The sequence below is a fragment of the Sarcophilus harrisii genome, chromosome 1 (genome assembly GCF_902635505.1).
Source record: "Sarcophilus harrisii chromosome 1, mSarHar1.11, whole genome shotgun sequence".
In the NCBI taxonomy this organism is placed as follows: Eukaryota; Metazoa; Chordata; class Mammalia; order Dasyuromorphia; family Dasyuridae; genus Sarcophilus; species Sarcophilus harrisii.
In genome coordinates this window covers 133,131,800-133,152,280 of record NC_045426.1, presented here as the reverse complement: position 1 = coordinate 133,152,280, position 20,481 = coordinate 133,131,800, and the positions used below count along the sequence as shown (strand labels likewise).

The following is a 20,481-nucleotide window of genomic DNA, read 5'->3' as shown; positions in this document are numbered from 1 at the left end:
ATTTTAATCTCAGGCTTTCTGATTTCCAGGCCAGTGCTCAATCCATTATCAGTCTAAAGAAGATCTCATTAGTTGCCACTAATGAGTGGGAGATGCTAATTCGTAGGGACTCTGTATCTCAATGTGTCAATTGATGAACATTGAAAAGGAATGGGGGGATCTAAAGAGTTCAAAGGACAGTGTTATCTTTAATTTCGAATCTCTGGAATTAGTTTTCACCGGAGAATCAGAGGCTCAAGAGCAGATGGGTCTATTGGTCTTATACACTTCTTGATAAATAATGCTCCGGCCTAGTTTTTCTCTTAGGAAGCCTCATAAAATATGTGGCTTTCAGTCAGATTTTGCCTGATGCCAGCATATTCCCTTTTCAGAAACTACTCTCACAAATCTGTAGCTAAGTTTGGAAAGTTGTGATTCTCTAATTGTTCCATTAGGGGAAAAGTGAGAAGCACTTTGCCTAGTCTTTCTTCCTAACTCCCCCAGCAGGATTCAGTAGGATAGTGAGTTTGCAGAGAAAAGACCAGATGCTAGGCTAAGCTGGCTTGTGGAATGACAGTAATCACTTCTTTGTTCTCTCTTCCTTAGAATGGCTTTGGATTTCTTTTTCCTATCATCTCTTCCACTGGCTTTTTAATAAGAAATCCCATAGAAAGAATCTGAAAGAATAACTATTAAAATAGACTCATGATTAGATCTGTCCCTTTTGAAAAAATGCTGTTTTTCAAATATTCCATTGGTTCTACTACTGATTCTAAAAACAGTTCAGTCTATCAATATTGCCTTGACATTTGAGCTCCAGAAGCTCAGAAGTGATGGAATAGGCTTCAGGGAGCACATACCACCTCAGAGGTAGTAAACAAACTATACTCCTTGTGTTTTGGTCTGGCTCTAGGGCAAGGGAAGTACTTTCATAGTATGGGGGGAAGGGAGGTTCTAGAATTACTCAAAAAAATTAAAGGAATAGATTCACAAAAAAAAAAACCCACCAAAAACTATTCTTCTCTCTGCAAAAGATTTTGATTTAACGTTTCTTTAATTACGTTCCCTAGAGCACATATAACATTTGTTCATTTATGTAGCAAACTTTATCAAGTGTTTAGTATGGGAACAGCATTATTTACTGGAATGGGGTAAGGAAGGACATCAGAATACAAAGATAAAAATGGGGAAGAAAGGGGTGAAGGGAGAATGTGAATCTGAAAATAAAAATAATAATTTAAATATAAAAAGATAGATAGAGTAGGGTCTTTGCTCACAAAGAGCTTGGAGAGGGAAGTAAAGGGAAAGAAATGATTTATACAAAAATAACTGAAATACCAATTTGGAATATTTCTAGTATAAAAGGAAAAGAAAATTGTTAAACAGCTATGAGCTTAGATGAGAGAGAGAAAGTAGAAGAGGAAGGTGTTGGGAATTGGGGGTGGGGGGAAGAAGGGAAGAGTATTTCAACTTTTTTTTTTTTTTAGCCAAACCTGTGATGTCACTAATGCCACTGAAGAAACTCTACCAGTACAGGTTGTCACCTTCTCTGAAACTTAGAGCAGTATTTCTTTACAGGTAGTCAATGAAACACACAAGAATGCATGAATGGATTTGGAGAGGAGGATATCTATGGACTTCGATGAGGAAAAAATTGCATCCTTATTTTTATTAAATTCCAACTGAAATTTATCATTTCTTTCAATTATGGATTTATAAAAAGAGACAACAATGTTATTCTGAGGAATCCATAGGCTTTACCAGACTACCAAAAGGATCCATGCTACTAAAAATCTAGAGAACCCCTAATTTAGAGAGTTGCTTAAGATAATGAGAAGTGAAGTGACTTCCATGGGTACTTTAGGATAGGTAAAGTGCTTTATGTCTATTATCTTATTTAAGCTTCAAAATTATCCTTGTTATTATTTTACAGAGAGAGAAACTAAGTTTCACAGGGACTACATAGTTTGCCCATCACATTACACCTACCAAAGTCAGGAAGATGATTGAAATCTATATCCAGCATTTTCCCCACTAAAGTATGTGAAATGCAAAGTATTATTAAAAAATTATGAAGCAAATTGTTTGAGTTGATTCAGGTGATGGAACTATTTGCTTGGCAAAGCTTGTAGCTTTTATTTTGCTTCTTTGACAACATTTAGACACAGACATTTCACTGGTCTTGTTATTTTGTGTTTTGTTACACACAAGTGTCTTTCCTTCCAGGACCACCAGGAAACAAAAACTAACTCGACTGTGTACATTTTAACAGATTTATTTTTTGAGTTTATCTTATATGGAAAAGTTTTCTCCCAGAATCCATTCTCTAGCCAAAAAAATTCTTTTCAAAAGTATATTCTTTCCTTAGTTGGTATGATATATTTGGAAGAGAGTTGACCAGAGAATCAAAAGACCCAAATTTGAATACTAGTTCAGCATTTTGCTATTGTGTGACTTTAGAAAAATCAATCTTCTGGGGGCTCACTTCTCACATCTATGAAAGTGAAGTTATTATATTAAATGATCTGTAAGACTCCTTCTGACTCTTAAGTCTGTCTATGAGTATGACTTTCAATACAGTCCTATTGACTTAAGGGAAAAGGGTAAAAATGAATGAATTAATTAAAAAACCTCAACAATGTTCATTCAGTCTTTGATAAATGCTGAGCACTGCATCTAAAGTGTCCCAGTGAGTAGAGTGCTGGCCCTGGAGTAAAGAACACTCACCTTATGAGTTCCAATCTGGCCTCTAGCTATATGACCCTAAACAAGTCACTTAACCCTGTTTGCCACAGCTCCTCATCTGTAAAATAAACTGGAGAAGGAAATGCAAAGTACTCCAGTATGTTTGCCAAAAAAAACCCTCAAATGGGGTCACAAGAGTCAGAAATAACTGAAATGATTGAACAACTACAAAGCACTGTGCTAAATCCTGATGAGGCAAATTTAAAAAAGAGACATTTCTTTTTCTCAAAGGAAAAGAAAAGAAAGCAAAACATGTAAGGGAGAAGAGTGAAACTACAACAAAAGTCTATCCCACCATCATTGTTCCCATTTCTGTATTCTTTAGTGGTTTCCCCACAAAATGCCCCAGTCGTTTGTTGGAGCTTTACACTTCACTGCAATCTTGTTTATTGGGCATAAATATACCTTGAACATAAAATTCCTTGCAATAGTGTATGTTAGGGCTGGGACTCTGTAGCTGTTTTTTTCCCCTCCTCACTCACACAGTCAAATGTGGAAAGGCAGCATGATGACATCAATTAACTGGTAAAGCTAACATGTAAAGCTTCTGACTCTGCTAGGAGATTTCAATTTGTCATGAAACCCTGATCTACTGGATGGAGTTTAAAAGTCTTAGTGTGGTATCCAAGACGCACTAAAATCTGTGCCCAACTTATTTTTCCAGCCTTATTTCATTTTTTCCTTACATAAATTTCACTTCTGTGAGTCTGATCTACTTAAAATCCTCCAAATATTTCATACAGCCAGGTTCCCCAGTAGATAGAGGTGAGGTCTGCAGTTAGGAAGGCTCACCTTCTTGAGTTCAAATCTGGCCTCAGACACTTTCTAGCTATGTGACCCTGGGCAAACCACTTAATTCTGTTTGCCTCAGTTTAATCATTTGTAAAATGAGCTAAAGAAAGAAATGAAAAATGATTCCAGTATCTTTGCCAAGAAAACCCCAGATGGGGTCGTAAAGAATCAGAAACAAATAAAAAATGACTGAACAACAAGAGCAGGCTTAAGAAAATGATAAAGAAAATCTTAATAATACCGATTAAGCTTGAAAGTTCATTATGACTGCATGTTTTCCCCTGGAGAAAATCAATTGTTAAACATTTATAAGCTTACTCTTCAGAGAGATCACTATGGGCTGGGGATGGTCAACAAAGCCTCATACAAGTAGAATTATAAAATCAAAGATCAAGATCAAGAAGAGATTCCATCGAATTCCCTTATTTTACAGATAAAAAGAATGAAATCCAAGGAGGTAAAGGGACTTATCAATCACTAGGTACATAGATAGTAAACATCAGAAGATCTGAACCCATTTCCTGACTTCAGAACCATTTGAAGTGAGCTTTTAAGAATGAATCAGTGAAGGGGGGGGGGGAGAAGGAAAGGCATTTTAGGATAAACAAAATCATAGAGAATAGAACAAGAATGATATTGGTTTAGTTGTGCTCAACTCTCTGTGACCCCCATATTATGTCATCTAGCTACTCATATGACCTTACTACCCCTTCTTAAGTCTAGAGAGTTAAAAACGTTTACAATAAATCAAGGCTGATTTGTGATATTTGTTTATTTCTGAAGTTCAAATGTTCATCTGAAGTTTTAACAACTGACTCTATCAATCTGTTTTAAGCTGGCTCCAGGACATCCTTGAAGGTCTCTCTTCTATAAATTCAGTTCAATTGTCAATATGATCATATACTGCAATGAAACATTTCTTATATAACTAACTCTTTTACCAAGATTCCTAACAATAACTTTTAATAGTTTTAAACCATATCAGGACTTTTTGGGGTATCCTAGGTTTTAATTTTCCTTGTGTCTTCCCAAATAGATTATAAGCACTTTAAGAATGAAGATTATTTTATTCATTTTTGTACCCAACATGGGACTCAGAACCTACTATATTATCTGTTCTTTATTCTGAATGAATAAATAAATGTAGAAGCAAGCTCATATAGGGGAAAGAAAAAAAGCTAGAATCCATAAATGGAGAATCTAGTCCTTGGTCTTAATTGTGTGATTTTGGCTAGATCAGTCGACCTCTCTGCGCCTTTTGTTTCATTATTTCTCAAATGATTAGGTTGTAGTTGATTTCTAAGGTCCAGATATAATGAGCTCTGGCTAGGTTTTTGAATATATGCATATCCTTCTCTTCTATGCTTCATGCTCTAGGCCATTGTACTAGAGTCTTCCTTCCCTCAGGCTAAATATAACTTAAATCTACCTCTTTTAAGGGCACTGAAATATAAGAAAAAAACAGTTCCCTAAATGATGCTCTGAAAGACTTCATTTACTTCAGTCAGGTATTCATTTCCTAATCTAAAGTTACTCTTTGGCTTTCCATAGCATTATTTTTTTTCTTCCTGAAGTTACAGAGGATGGTTTCAGGCAGTTCATCATTTCTGAAGAAATCATGAACGGGGTCATTTCATTCCTTCATAGTGCCTGGCATAAAATAGGCACTACTTAAATTCTCCTTGAATGAACCTGTAAATGATTTTCTATTCATTAAATCAACATTTATTGAATACTCATAGTATGTAAAAGTACCATACTGGGTGGAAGATGAGATGTTGTACAAGATTAGGGGATTTCCTGTCTTTATTGAAGAGAAAAGCAAAACCTACATGTCTGTATCTTTCTCCTCTTTCTATTACTTCAATATTTAATATTTTATGGGGATTTAATAAGTATAGTCATTCCCTCCACCAATCACAATCCCTCTAGCCTTCATAGGTGATGAATAGTAAGTACTTAATTAGCACCAACTAGGTGCCAAGATGAGTACTAACCAGTGGGGAGACACAGTCCCTGTTTTTAAGGAATTTATAGTTTAATGAGAGACAGAGACAGAGACACACAGAGAGAAACAGAGACAGAGAGACAGAGACAGAGAGACAGGGAGTAACAGAGAGACAGAAACAGAGAGACAGATGGAGGGAGGGAGGAAGGGAAGGAGGGAGTGAGGGGGGGGGAGAGAGAGAGAGAGAGAGAGAGAGAGAGAGAGAGAGAGAGAGAGAGAGAGAGAGAATGAGAATATGAGCATACAAACAACTATGTATAAACCATATATATAGATGATAATTTGGAGATGATTAACAAAGAGAATGGTGTCAGTTAAGCTTCTCAGTGATGGTGGGGCTGAGACTTGAAGGAAGCTAGAAAAGCCAGAAAATAGAGATGAAGAGGGAGAGTATTCCAGAGATGGAAACATTAAGTGACAATTCCTGGAGACTATAGGTAGACTGTCTTGTTCAAGGAACAGCTTAGAGGCCAGCATCATTGGATTAAAGTTGACAGGGAAGAGAGGGAAGGCAGAATAAGGTATAAGGATACTGGAAAGATGGCAGAGTTGCAGGTTAGGAAGGAATTTGAATGCCAAAGGGTTTTACATTTGATTATGAAGGTGATAGGGAGCCACTGAAGTTTATTGAATGGAGAGAGGAAAGTGAACTAGTTGGCCCTAGGACGATCACTCTGACAGCTGAGTATAGGCTAGGCTGAAGTGGAGAGACCCCTGAAGCATGATACTGGTAGATTTGCTGTGGTTGAAAATTCCATGACCCTATAGACCACCTGGTGAGGAATATCTCTGAACTTCATCAGGATGCTCCTTGAACAGAAATATACCATGCATCCCCAAACCTTTCTGCCTTGGTATGTCCTATCTTTTGAGAAGCTGCTCAAAGTCACTTTTGTAACTATAGGCGAATCTTCAGAGTTATAGGTCCAGTCACTAGCTTCATTTCATTTGGGAGCTTAGACTTGTCACATAAACACTGAAGCCTTTACTGCCTGAAGTCTAGGTGTGTTAAGAGTTCACCCTTCCCCTAACATTCTTCAGTATCTATAAGAGAAGTGAGAGAGGACAATCCTTTCTGTCAATGACTCCAGCTCTGCTGATGATGTTCTTCCCTAAGTGTAGGATCTCTTGATCCTATTTATTTTATGTATTAACAAATATTCTGAGATGAGATTCATAGGTTTCACCAGACTGTCAAAATGCACAAAAAATTAAGAATCCCTGATCTAAACCTATGCCCTCAGTTTACAGAAATATCCATCTTTATTATTGAATGGGAGCTTACACCCACCTTAGCTCAGTGACTAATGAGCTGCTGGTCCTGAATCAGGGGAAAGTGGACATTTCCTAATCAACACACATATCCTCCTTTCCTGTCCCAGAATTTGAACCATGACTAATCAGAGCCAACAATTTCCCAACTTTGCATCTTAATCCTGCCTTGCATTCTAGCAAACCCTATATTTGTTTTTAACTTCTGCCTACAGTGTTAGGTCCTTGTTATCACCAATGGTTGGTTACCTTGGTGGGCTAACCCAGGAGAATAGTAATGGCCAGAAGGTGGGACACCTTTGTTCTCGTTCATGCTGCTAAATAAACAAAAAAAAAAAATTTGGAGCACCTATTACAGAGCAAAAGAGTTGAAGGGGATACAAAAATTATCTGACAAGAACTAGATCAGGAGAGAGGAATTCAGAAGTTAAATAATAAAGCAGGGTGATATAGGAGAATTATTGCAAGGTAGTCCATTATTCTTAAATGCCAGGTGACTGCTAGTACAGATGAGAAGTGTACCAGGATTTCAGAGAAGTGAGATTACTAGGGACTGAAGTATCTGAGAAGGCTCTGTGGAACATCAGGGAACTGAGCAGGTTCTTATGGCATGGATGGAATTTGGATAATAAAAAGGAGGGAGGTGTCAACACTATAAGTTACTATTCTATATTCCATTTCTCTTCATGTAAAATGAGAGAGATGCACATAGACACATACATACAGACAGAGACAGAGACAAAGAAACAGACAGAGACATAGACAGAGAGCATGGAAGAGGGAGGGATATAGGGACAGACATACAGACAGATGGAGAGAGTGACAGAGAGATAGACAGACAAAGAGAGAGACATGCTCCACCCTAGAAAAAGACTTATTGACAATTATTCCCAGAATTATTTTAGCTTCCTGTACCTCTCACCCCCACCCCCTAGCTTTATTTTGGTTCACAGCTTGCACAGTTTGAAAGCAGGCACATTCCACCTCTCCCCTGCTATTTTCTCTATTCTTACAGAGGTATGGAAATATAAAATACTTAAGAAACCTGCTGCCTGTAAGGAGGTTTCTTGTAAACCCAAGCACTCAGCAGCCAACAATAATAGAGTAGACAAGCCAAGCAGAGAAGCCTGCTGTCGCTTCTACAAGCACGGAGTACTTGATGACTAACAGAGGAACAGTAATTATCTGCACAAAGTCACAGCCTTCATTCAAAGGCCAGTACATATATATTTAATTGTCAGTCTCAGGGTAAGTTGAGTCCTGGCCTTTTCAGTTTGTCTTGTCTCCAAATTCGTGGATAAGGTTGAATGAATATGTTTCCTTTGATGTCAGTTAAAGTAAAATTTCAGTGGATTTTGAAATGGAAATTATTTTTAAATCTAAAAACTGTGTAATCAGAGAACCAGCCACAGATGTATCTTTCATAAATATGGTGGAAATATAGAAAGTGAAGAGGGAGAGAATTTAATCTCCATCTGATAGCAATTTCTATAACAGGAAGGTATATGAATCTTCTGAGAAAGAAGATCAAAGCTAGAGGGAAATAAAGTAATTTGGATTGCTCCAGATTGAAGATGTGGCTGTTTTAGCAGAGTGATGAATAACCATATACTTTATAACCAAGTCCTCAAACCAAAAACTGACTTTTTAAAGCTTTTCCTTAAAAATTGATATTTTCTGTTTTTTATATTACCTTCATTTCCAGATATAACCTTTTCCTTTTCCCTAACCATAGAGTTAACTCTTGTTACAATAATTAAAAAAAAATTTAAAAAGCAGTTCTGAAAACTTTCCAATACCAAGTCTGAAAGTATATGTAATGTTCTAAAGCCATACTCCCCAATCTCTTCAAAGAAGGGAAAAGGTTCTTTTTTCATCCCTCATTAAGGTCAGATTTGATGGTCACAGTTAAGAGTTTTTGGATTTCTTTATGTTGTTGCTCTTTCATTTGCATAATTGCAGTCAGTGTGTATTCTCCTAGTTCTTATTTCACAATACATCCATCAGTTCATGTAAGTCTTTCCATGTTTCTCTAAATTCTTTATATTCCTTTACACTCATTTATCACAGTTTAATCTTTCCCAAATTACACCTTATAATTATGTCTATTTTGGTGCCATATAAAGTGCTGCTATGACTATTTTGATGTATATGAAACTACTGGATCTGGAGTCAGGAAGTCCTAAGCTTCCATTCTGCCTAGCTGTGTGAGTCCAGGCATGCTATTTAATTTGTTTCTGCCACAGATTTTTTAACTATAAAATAGTTAATAACAGCACTTATATCCCAGAATTGCTGTGAGGATAAAATAAGTTAATTTTTGTTGCTGTGAGAATAAAATACGATAATTTTTAATGCTGTGAGGATAAAATAAGATAATTTTTTGTAAAGAACTTTATAACCCTTATGTAAATGCTAGCTGTTATTATTTGGGATCTATGTCTAGAAGTGGGATCTTTGGGTCAAAGAGGTTCAATAATTTAATCATTTTCTTGAAATTATTGGAAATTGCTTTCCATTTCTTGTCTCAATTATTTTCTTTCCTGATTATCTAAGGTCCTTTTCCCTTTCTTGCCTTGCCAGAAGAGGCTGTGTACCCACGATGACAAATAGTCACTGTGATACTTAAAAGGTTGATGATAGACAATCATATTTGACTAGATGGGACCAAATGTAACAAAATTGAATCTTTCAGGTATTTTAAAGATATTTGGCTCTTATGGTAGAGTTTTCAGATTGTTTTAAAATGAATGTATTCATAAATAGTAATGAGGGTAAATAAATAGGTCACAGCTGACCAAGTGTACAGATTCACATATCCCTTTTATTCTCCTTACCCCTTCAACTTAAAATGTTTATATTTTGCTATGGAAGGCAGGGCTCTGGTTCTTACGTTTTTGCCTTTATTAATCAAAGATAATCAATTAGCAGATATTTTATGAGGAAAACTTTGTTCACCAAACACAGACCAATATTTGTAAATGATATCTTACAATAACTTTGTGCACTGATATAAAGAAACTAACTTTCTATATGGAGTAACTCTAATGTTGACTTATTTTCTAGAGGTTGTTAGGTGGTACAAAGATTAGAGATTTGAGTCTAGAGTCAAAAGGACTTGAGTTCAAATCCAGTCTTAGATACTTATTAGTTGTATGACTGAGGAAGTCACTAAACACTCCCTTGCTTTAGTTTTCTCACTTGTAAATGAGAATAATATTAGAACCTACTTCTCATATAGTATTGTTCAGTCATTTCATGTGTGTCCAACTTTTCATGATTCCATTTGGGCTTTTTATGGCAATGATACTGGACATTTCCTTGCCATTTCCTTCTCCAGATCATTTTAGAGATCAGGAAACTGAAATGATTTGCCCAATAACTTGTTATATAACTGGTAAGTGTCTGAGACCACATTTGAACTCAGAATGAGGGATTTTTCTGACACTGAGTCCTTACTCTATCAATCATGTCACCTATTCCATATTTGTATATGTGTATGTATATTTATACATACATCCATGCATGTGTACACACATCCCTTTTTTGAATATTGAGGAATCCATAAAACCATCCTATAAATAAGGTTGACTTTTTATTATAACTCCAAATTTGCAGATTATACTTTTGAGCCTTTGGAATAAAAACTTTTCTTGGTTTAAACCCAAAGGGATCTATTTGGCAAAATGTGAGTGATTTGTTAGAAGAAATTCATTTTTAAAAGACTTTTAAAGAAATTAATAGGGAAAAACCTTTTCTTCTTTCACATTTCCTCCCTAATCATAAAGGCCTGTTTTGTTTTGTTTTTTGAATAGGTAACAAACTCAATATTGTAATGAAAATGCTCAATTTTTGTTTAGAATTACAGACTAAAATCTAATCATAAAAATGAATTTTTTTGGCCATGTTCATAATATGATCATTTTTCTCTACTGTGTGTGTGAGGGGGGGACAGAAGGATGGGTAAAGAGAAGTAAAGCCAAGCCCTGGCACAAATAGTGACATTTCTTATCTGGTTGTTCTTATTATCATTAGTCAGTGTTGTGGTGGAAAATGCATCAGGGCAGCAGTAAAATTTTATGGGCAGTAGGCCCAGTTCTGCATTACTCATGGTGTGACCTGAGAGAGGTTTTTTTTCACCTTTCTGGACCTCAGTTTCTCCATCTGTAAAAAAATACAGGGAAGGCATTCATGATCTCCAAAGTTTCTTTAAGCTCTAATATCCTATGAATGTAAGTCATATTTAATGTACTAAATACCCATTTGTTCCTCACTCTATACCCAACTCTGTATACAAAGCAATTCAAATAGATATGGTTTCTGATCTGTAGTTATATCAGCAAAAAGGGACTATTCTGGAAAGGATTATTTGCTTCTTTAGAATGCACATCCATCTTTTCTGGTTAAGTTTTTCTTTAACTCTGAGCATTAAAATGACTTGCTTTGAATATTAACTGATTAGTTGTAGAGACTCCAAATAGATGCATGTTAGTCTTTTCTGTCTAAAGTCAGTGAGTATATATGATTTGTCTCTACTTGCAAAACATCAGTGTTATAAAGGGGAAGACTTATGCTAAAGCCAAGGCAATCATTAATTCATGTTCTTGATAAATTTCAATCCAATTCCTTTTCTTTCTTGTTTGCCTTAAAATAATCATTTCCCACTGTCTTCTAAAACATTCTACTTTTCCTTTCAGAGAAGTCAATGGCTATTATTTTTATTGGTTTTTTCCTATTAATAAGCATTTATTTTCTTTACTGCCAATGTGTATGGAAGCAAAACCAAACCTTTGTAACAAATATGTATAATTAAGTAAAACAAATTCCCCCATTGGCCATGTTCTAAATATATGTCCCATTGTGTATATTTACTTCAACATTTCTCTGGTAGCATTTGGATAGTATTCTTTTTTATTAGTCCTCTGAAATCGGGGTTTGAGCTGGAAAACAAATCTTAGTAAAGCCAAAAATATTTTTCTAGTAAAGTTCATCATAAATTTGATAGTCGTTGATTTTTGTGAGTCTTGGTTTATTTTATATAAGTCAACTTTTCTCTTCACCCTCCTCTTCCTTTTTCAGACAGGCCTCTTTATCTATAAGAGCCAAAGTAGAATCAACTTAAAATTTTTATCAGTGTTGATGGTAGTATGTCAAAGGAACTGAATCACTTTAGCCCCAATGACTTAAGCTATTAGAGAATAGGCCTGGGAAGGAAGAAAGAGATGACCAGCTAATTTTTTCCCCCAATGAAGGGACCAATGCAAAGACCATGACCAGAGGGGAACAGGGTGGAATAACTCAAGAGACTGGATGTGGCCTTAGGAAACTTGCTAATGGTAGAGAGAAAAGCAATACAATGTATTGTAGAGATCTTTGAGCAAACTTTTTCTGTGTCCTAATTATATCTTAGCTTAGCAGTTCCCCATTAGATTCTTTTTTTTTCATTTTTAAAAATTTATTTTTAACACACATTGCTTTATGAATCATGTTGGGAGAAAAAATTAGAGCAAAAGGGAAAAACCATGGGAAAGATATAAAAAAAAGTGAATATAGCATGTGTTGATTTACATTCAGTCTCCATCATTTTTTTCTGGATGCATGTGGCATTTTCTGTCCAAAGTGTAGTGGGATTGCTTTGGATCACTGAACCACTGAGAAGCACCAAGTCTTTTATAGTTGATCATCACACATTCTTACTGCTATTGTGTATAACTTATCCCTGGTTCTGCTTACTTCGCTCAGCATCAGTTTATGTAAATCTTTCCAGGCTTTTCCAAAATCAGCTTGTTCATCATTTTATGGAACAATAATATTCCACTACCTTCATATACCACACCTTGTTCAGCCATTCCCCAGTTGATGGACATCTACTTGTTTTCCAAGTCTTTGTTACCACCAAAAGAGCTGCTACAAATGTTTTTGCACATGTGGGTCCTTTTCCCTCCTTTATGATTTCTTTGGGATTCAGACCAAGTAATGGCACTGCTGGGTAAAAGGGTATGCACAATTTTATAGCCTTTTGGGCATAGTTCCAGATAACTCTCCAAAATGGTATAGATCCCTTTACTCTCTTAAATGAGGATTCCAAAGAGCTTTGTTCATGTGAGTGTTATCTATCAATATTTACTATATTCAAAATTAAAACTATTAAAATATTATTAGTTCATTTAAATGACAATAGCACCATTACATATTAATATAAATAACATTTTAAATTTTAAAAACTACAATTTCAAAACCAAAGAAATCAATGAGAAAAGCAGCATTTTTAAATTTTTTTTTTCAAATCTCTTAGCTATCTGGCTTAATAGAAGAGAATGGGATTCTCATATTTACTTCTTTATTACATCTGTTGTTTTGGTTAAAGTATATGAAGAAAATTCAGCATCATAGTTGGAAAAAAGAAAGGTATTTTGATACATACCTGACATTTTAATATTTTTAGAAAAAAATTTTGATTTCTTGAATCCCATGCCAGAGTCTTGGGGGTTTCCATTAGTCCATGGACTACTCTGAAAAATTCTGGCTTAGCCAGTTCTTTCTGTACATGCATTGAAATCCATTGGTGTTGAAAATGAGAAGATCTATTTAACATTTTTACCAATGACATTGATAAAGGGATAGATAGAATATTACTAATATGGTCTTAGTATGATTATTCTGTGCCAATCTTTTAAACTTCACTCAGAGGAACATGGCTTTCTGGAATCAGAAAATGATAGTCGTATTGTTCTCCGGTCTTGTCAAATTTTACCCGGAATATTGTGTTCAGTTCTGGGAGTCATTGCTTAAAGAGGATGTTGATAAATTAGATGGTATCCAGGAGAGGGCAACCAGGATGCTGGGGAGTGTTGATTCCACAAGATGCGGAACATGAGATTCACTTGAAAGAACTGGGAATATTTAGTTTGGAAAGAAAACTCAGAAGGAAAAATGTTAACTGTCTTCAAGTATTTGAAGAATTGTTATATATAGAAAAGAGTAGATTAGTTCTCTTTAGACCAGAAAGCAGAACCAGGAGCAAGGGATAGAAGTTAAAAAGAGACTAATTTACTCTATCAAGGGAAAAATAAATTTTAACAAATGGATCCATTCAAAAGAAGAACAGCTATCTTGAGATATAAAAGGTTTCCTTTCTTTGGAGATCTTCAAGCAGAAGCTGAAGGATGATTTGTAAGGAATATTATAAAGGGGGGGTTCTTTTTATTTAGATAGCCACCATGTTCCTTCTCAATCCTCAAATTCTATGAAACAGTGATTCTTTGCAGTCTAAGCACACATATATTTTCTCTTTAGTAAGAGTCACTAGTACACATGACCTAGACTTTGAACTTTTCAACCCATCTTGCTCAAGAACCAAAGAATTATTTTTAATATTAAAACTGAATTTTAAGTATGTTCCTGACATTGAGTTGATTATTTTAAAATAGTAATCTGTTCCTCCAGATTCACCCTATATATGGTTTCAAGAATATGGATATTATCAGATGCCTTTTTAAAAAATAAATGATTTTCATTCTCCTAGAAAGATATACATTCTTCAAGGTTTCAGGTCTTATTGATTTCCAAGAATCCTTCCTTATGTGGAAGGGAGAATTGTAAAGAGAGAATATGATAAGTTGTTATGTATGGAAACGCCAAATTTTTAGCATTTGGCCATCTGTTACCTCCCACAAAGGAGTTAGAATTCAAAAATGGGGAATTTCAAAACATAGTGGACAGGGCTGAAGTGTGAAGGTGATATGCAGGAATTCATAATGGCCTGGAAAACTCAAATGATACTGTATATAGCTACTTGTGCCACCTGTATGAAAGTTTGGACCATGTATGTATCTCAGGAATAACAATAACAATAATAATGATAGCTAATATTTATATGAGTTTTCAAAATATTTATGTTATTTCATTTGATCCTCGCAATAACAGTGAGTTAAGTGTTATTATTATCCCCATTTTCCAAATTAGGAAGAATAATTTGATAGAGGCTAAAAGACTCATTCAGAATTATATTGCAAGAGGCAGCTTAGTGACGCAGTGAATAGAGCACCAGCCCTCAAGTCAGGAGGACCCGAGTTCAAATTTGACCTCAGACACTTCACACTTCTAGCTGTGTGACCTTGGGCAAGTCACTCAATCCCAATTGCCTCAGGGGAAAAAAAGAATCACCTAGCTACTAAGTGTCTGAGACAGAATTCAAACTGAGGTTAGTAATATGACTGTTCTGTGCCCATCTTTTAAACATCACTCAGAAGAAATTTCCCCTTCATTTTCATTTCCTTCTTGATGTGAAATTGATTTCCACATAATACATCAGGAAGAATTTTTAAAAGCCAATCTTGTTTAAGTGGAAATCAATAAAGATCAGCATTAGTGAGTTGTTGTTGGTGGGGTCTTTTTCCTGTCTCATCTCAAAGATGAATATTGAAATATTCTTGAAAGGAAAGGACAAGTAATACCCTGATTCTAAATGCTGCGATCTCACTATACTGTGTCTTGTCATTTTTTTTTTTTTTTAGGATCTCATGATTCCTTCAGTTTCTACATTGATGAAGCCTCTCCAGTGGGACCTGAGCAACCAGAAACTGTCCAGAATTTTGTCTCTGTATTTGGCACCGTGGCTAAAAAGCTCATGAGGAAGTGGCTAGCAACGCAGACGATGAATTTTACTGGTCAGCTGGGGGCCGGAATCCGGTACTTTGACCTCCGCATTTCTACCAAGCCCAGGGACCCTGACAATGAGCTGTACTTTGCTCATGGTCTGTTCAGTGCCAAAGTGAACGAAGGCCTAGAAGAGATTAATGCTTACCTCACAGATCACCACAGGGAGGTGGTCTTCTTGGACTTCAACCACTTCTACGGGATGCAGAAATACCATCACGAAAAACTCGTCCAGATGCTGAAAGACATCTTTGGGAACAAAATGTGCCCAGCGATTTTTGCCCATGAAGTGAGTCTGAAATACCTGTGGGAGAAAGATTACCAAGTGCTGGTCTTTTATCACAGCCCAGTGGCTCTGGAGGTCCCCTTTCTCTGGCCTGGCCAGATGATGCCGGCTCCCTGGGCCAACACAACAGACCCTGAAAAACTGATCCAGTTCCTCCAGGCATCCATTACTGAGAGAAGGAAGAAGGGCTCTTTTTTTATATCTCAGGTGGTGCTGACCCCCAAAGCTAGTACTGTGGTCAAAGGGGTGGCCAGTGGTCTCAGAGAAACAATCACAGAAAGGTAAGACTCTTTTGCAAGTATGGTCTGACTCCTCCCACTTTCTGTGATGTGTAGTTTATATTAGTATATATATTAGTATAAATACTAATATAAATTAATATATATTATAATAACATATACTAATATAAAACAAACATCACATATATACTATATATAATATATATCATTATATATTATATATAATATATATATTGTAATATACTAATATATATATTTATAGGCCAGCCTTATAAACAGGTAGACAAATACTTACTTAACTGCTATTATTTAAGGAAACTGAAGCCACCCCACCTCCTCCACCAATATCTACACCACCATTGATGTCACATCATGTAAAATTTCCATATTATTTATGTTAAGAGATTGAAGGCTATTATAAAAATTCATATATTTTCTGGAATAGTTGATAAATTGAGAAGATTATATGAAAATACTTGTTACAGATATATTTAGATGTTAAAAAAATCATTATCAGGCATTAACATTTAAGCATAAATTAGTTTATTGAATTAGCTACTCATTTAGCACAGTCACAGTCTTAATGATCATGGATCACACTATCTTCATCAACCTGTTTTCTATCATTTCCCCTCAACCTGTAATCATTCTAGTAGTCTGAGAGTTCTAAAAAAGGTAGAGTGGCTTGTTACAGCTTACTTTTTTATAATGCATATATTAGATGTATACATATATATATGTATACTTACATATAAGTTCTTTCTCTAGAAGTAAATAGCATCTTCCTTCATGGACCCTTTGTTGGTGATCTGAATATTTCTAATTCTCAGAATAAATCAGTCATTTATAGTTATTCTTTTAAAAAAGATTGCTGTTATTGTGTTCTCTTGGTTCTGCTCATTTTACTCTTAATTATTTCATGCAAGTCTTTTCATATTTTTCTAAAACTAATCAGCTCATCCTTTCTTAGAGCACAGTAGTATTCCATCACAACCATATACCATAACTTTTTTAAATCATTATTTAATTGATGGGTTCTTTTCCAGTTTCTTTTCCAAAATTCTTTTCCAAAAAATTTCCAAGTCTTTGCCATCACAAAGAGAACTGCTATAAATATTTTAGAATTTATGGATTCTTTTCCTTTTTTCCTGATCACCTAGGAAAAATGCCTAATAATGGCATTGTTAGGTCACAGGGTGAATGTGGTTTTATAACTCTTTGGGCATAAATCCAAGTTGCTGTCCAAAATTACTGGATCATTTCCCAGTTCCACCAACAATGTATTAGTGTCCCATATAGTTCACTTTGCTAGGGAAAAGCTTGATGGATGACTATTTTTATTATATTTTAAATTCATGAGCCCCAATCATGTCTTCCCCACTTATAAACCAGCTAAAAAGACTATTATTTCTTAACAAATTAAAAAAAAGTAAGCCAAAAGGAAAGCAAAAACTAGAATTGAGTAATCATCCATCTATAAATCTGGGTTGTACTCATTCACACAAATGCAGAAAGACCCTAAGATAGAGTGGGTACAAACTTGAGATTAATGTAGTACATACATGAAGAACACAAGTAGACACAGCAACTTACAACTCAGAAACTTTGAGCACTGATGCCCCTTTTTTCCCCAGAAGCTATCCTTTCAAATTTAACCAATGGGTGTAGTGTTTATATTGGATGAATGACTCAGTTGCTAACTGGGGCTGTTGATAGGACATGTTATCTCAAAGGCATGCGTATTAGACAGCTCCATTGTTACTCCCCTTTTATACAGGGTTCTTCCTCTGCTGAAATGGGTTTACTCCTCCTCCTACAATTCTACAATTCTAATTTCAGACTCAACTGCTGCTTTCAGCAGAGGTGGTACTATACTGTTCTGAAAGTCAGAGATTCAGTTTAGGATAGGCAGAAATCTTTCCTGTCCTGCTCCCTCTGATGTCTCTTGACATTCTCCTCGACCTCCTTGGCAACAGGTGGCAATGCCAGGAAAGATCTTTCCTCTTCTCCTCTGCCCTCCTAGCAATATGGAAAGGTCCCTTCTTTTCTCTTCCTCTTCTCCATTCTCTCAACACCACGTAGCAAAGAAGATAATGCTAGAGAGCCTTAAAAAACATCTAATTCTTCCTAGCAAAAAGTAATGAGGCAAAGGGCTATAACTTTGATTTCACACATCTTTGAGGTCTTTGAGGTCTTTCCTCTGACCCTTTTCATCCTTATTCTATCTGCTTCAGAAATTAAATCTCATTTTGGGAAACAACACTCCAACTCAGAATGAATAACCAAAATCTGATCTCCACCAGCTGAACTATAATCAGGCAAAGTACATTCATGCAATGATTTTAAAACTGTTCTGGGATTCAGTGTTCCCTAGTTATTACTTCCAAAGTTTCCCAAATTTTCATATGCTTATAAAAACTGAAATACATAAGGTTGAATCAGACTTTCTCTTGTGTTGCTTCCAAAGTTCTCCACCTTGTCACATGTAAATGAAAAACTGATCCACTCTGTTATACATGTATATATATAATATATATATATATATATATATATATATATATTATATATATAATACGTACATGTAAACAGATAACACACATATCTATGATATCCATAAGAGAGGGAGGGATAAGAATTTATCCATACTTTGTTCATGCTGCCTAATATTTAGATTAATAAAATCTTTAACACATGCATTCAGAATATAGTGTTTGGAGACGTGGGCAAGGCTTCGGGGAAACTAAATCCAGCTTCAACCTAGGTGATGTAGCTTTCAGTCTGGTTGCTAGTGCCAAATGCAGGAGCTCTGTGTTCTGTCCTCATTGGCATCCAAAAAAATCCAGCAACAATAAAAACTCCCACAGATTTGTTTCTTAAAAACCTATTTTCAATTTATTTTTAAAATGTCATTCTCTACACCTACACCCCCACAGACTTTACACTTCCCAAAAAAGTATATGGCTTGAATCAAGTCCATTGCTAAGATGCAGAAGCTTATTAAATTACAGGTACTTCCCAATTCAAAAGTTTATCCAGATTTCCTATAATTTTTTAAAGCAGCAAGGTCTTTTAAGACAAAATGTTTGTGGAGATAGCTCAGGTACTTTCTGTATACAACGCCAAATATTCAGATAAAAGGAAAGATCCAAATAATTGGCTGAATTTTTTCATTTGGTTATTTGCCATTGTGAGATCATATTGCAATAACTTTGCAATTTGTCTCCCTGCTTTCTGTTTCTTTTCTAAATAGCATAAAAACAGATTCTAATATTCAGAACTGGAAGGAGACTCAGAGGTCATCTAGTTGAGCTCTTTTGTTTTACAGATGAAGTAACAAAATTCCAGGAAAGTAGCATCCAAGTCGAGGGAAGCCCTCTATAGCCAAAGTAGTCCACCACTTCCAGTGTGACCCATAACATTTCCCATTTTCTATCATCACATACTATAATATCTGAAATGCATATTATTTCAACAAATATTTTACTGTGTCCAATATTTAGCCCTAACCCAACTTAAAATTTTATTATATGATGATAAAAAACGTAAGTAATTTTAATACACATTTTGATATGAAAAGTTCATTAAATATACAATAATTAATTTTAAAGGGACAGAGAATCAAGAAAGGCTTCACAAAAGAAGGAGCATTTGTCTCAGGCTTTAAAGGTTCAACAGGTTTAGGGAATAGCATGAGTGAGGCAGGGTGCAAGAAAGTATAGGCTATCATCAGATAATAGTGAATTGTCCATTTTATTAAGAGTGTACAGTAGATGGAAAAAATATAAAATTAGTCTGGAAAAATAGAATTTTATTTGACAGCTGGGTGGCTCACTGCATAGAGCCCACTGGGGCTGGAGTTGAGCAAATATGAGTTTAAATCTTACTTCAGACATTTATTGAATATGTGATCCCTGGATAAGCCTCAGCTTATTCGACTCTAAGGATCGTGACAGCACCTAGCCTTTGGGGTTATTGTGAGGATCAAATGAGATAATATTTGTAACACTGTTATAGTATTTAGTATATAGAAAGTAGTTGATAAAAATGTGTTTCTTTCTCTCTTTCCTTTCCTTTTGCCAGCCTGGGAAAGACATGAGTATTAAATAAAGAAAGATGGAATTTACCCAGTTAGCAATTCAGAGTCACTGAGGATTTTTGTGAGAAGTAAAATGATTAAACATACAAATAGTTTTTTTTAATTTCTAAAATTTTTATTTTACAAGATTTATGTTTTCTTTCACAACTTGACTTTTATGAAAATGTTTTGCAAAACTTCACATGTGATTTCTTTCTTTTCTTTATTTCTCCTTCTACTTAGTTTATTTATTTTTAAATACTCATTGCTTTAGGAATCATTTTAGGAGAGAAAAATCAGAGCAAAAGGGAAAAACCATGGGAGAGGGGAAAAAAGACAGAAAAAAGAAGTGAATATAGCATGTGTTGATTTACATTTAGTCTCCATAGTTCTTTTTCTGGATGTAGATGGTATTTTCTGTCCAAAG

The 20,481-nt window shown here is 35.3% G+C and overlaps 1 protein-coding gene across 1 annotated transcript in view; it reads left to right on the top strand.

The window, feature by feature from the left end:
- Nucleotides 1–20,481, top strand: part of PLCXD3 (phosphatidylinositol specific phospholipase C X domain containing 3) — a 199,503-nt gene that overhangs the window by 127,690 nt on the left and 51,332 nt on the right. Inside the window, exon 2 of the mRNA XM_031964551.1 lies at nucleotides 15,313–16,021. Coding sequence (XP_031820411.1) covers nucleotides 15,313–16,021 — 709 coding nt within the window. The remainder of the gene's footprint in view (nucleotides 1–15,312; nucleotides 16,022–20,481) is intronic.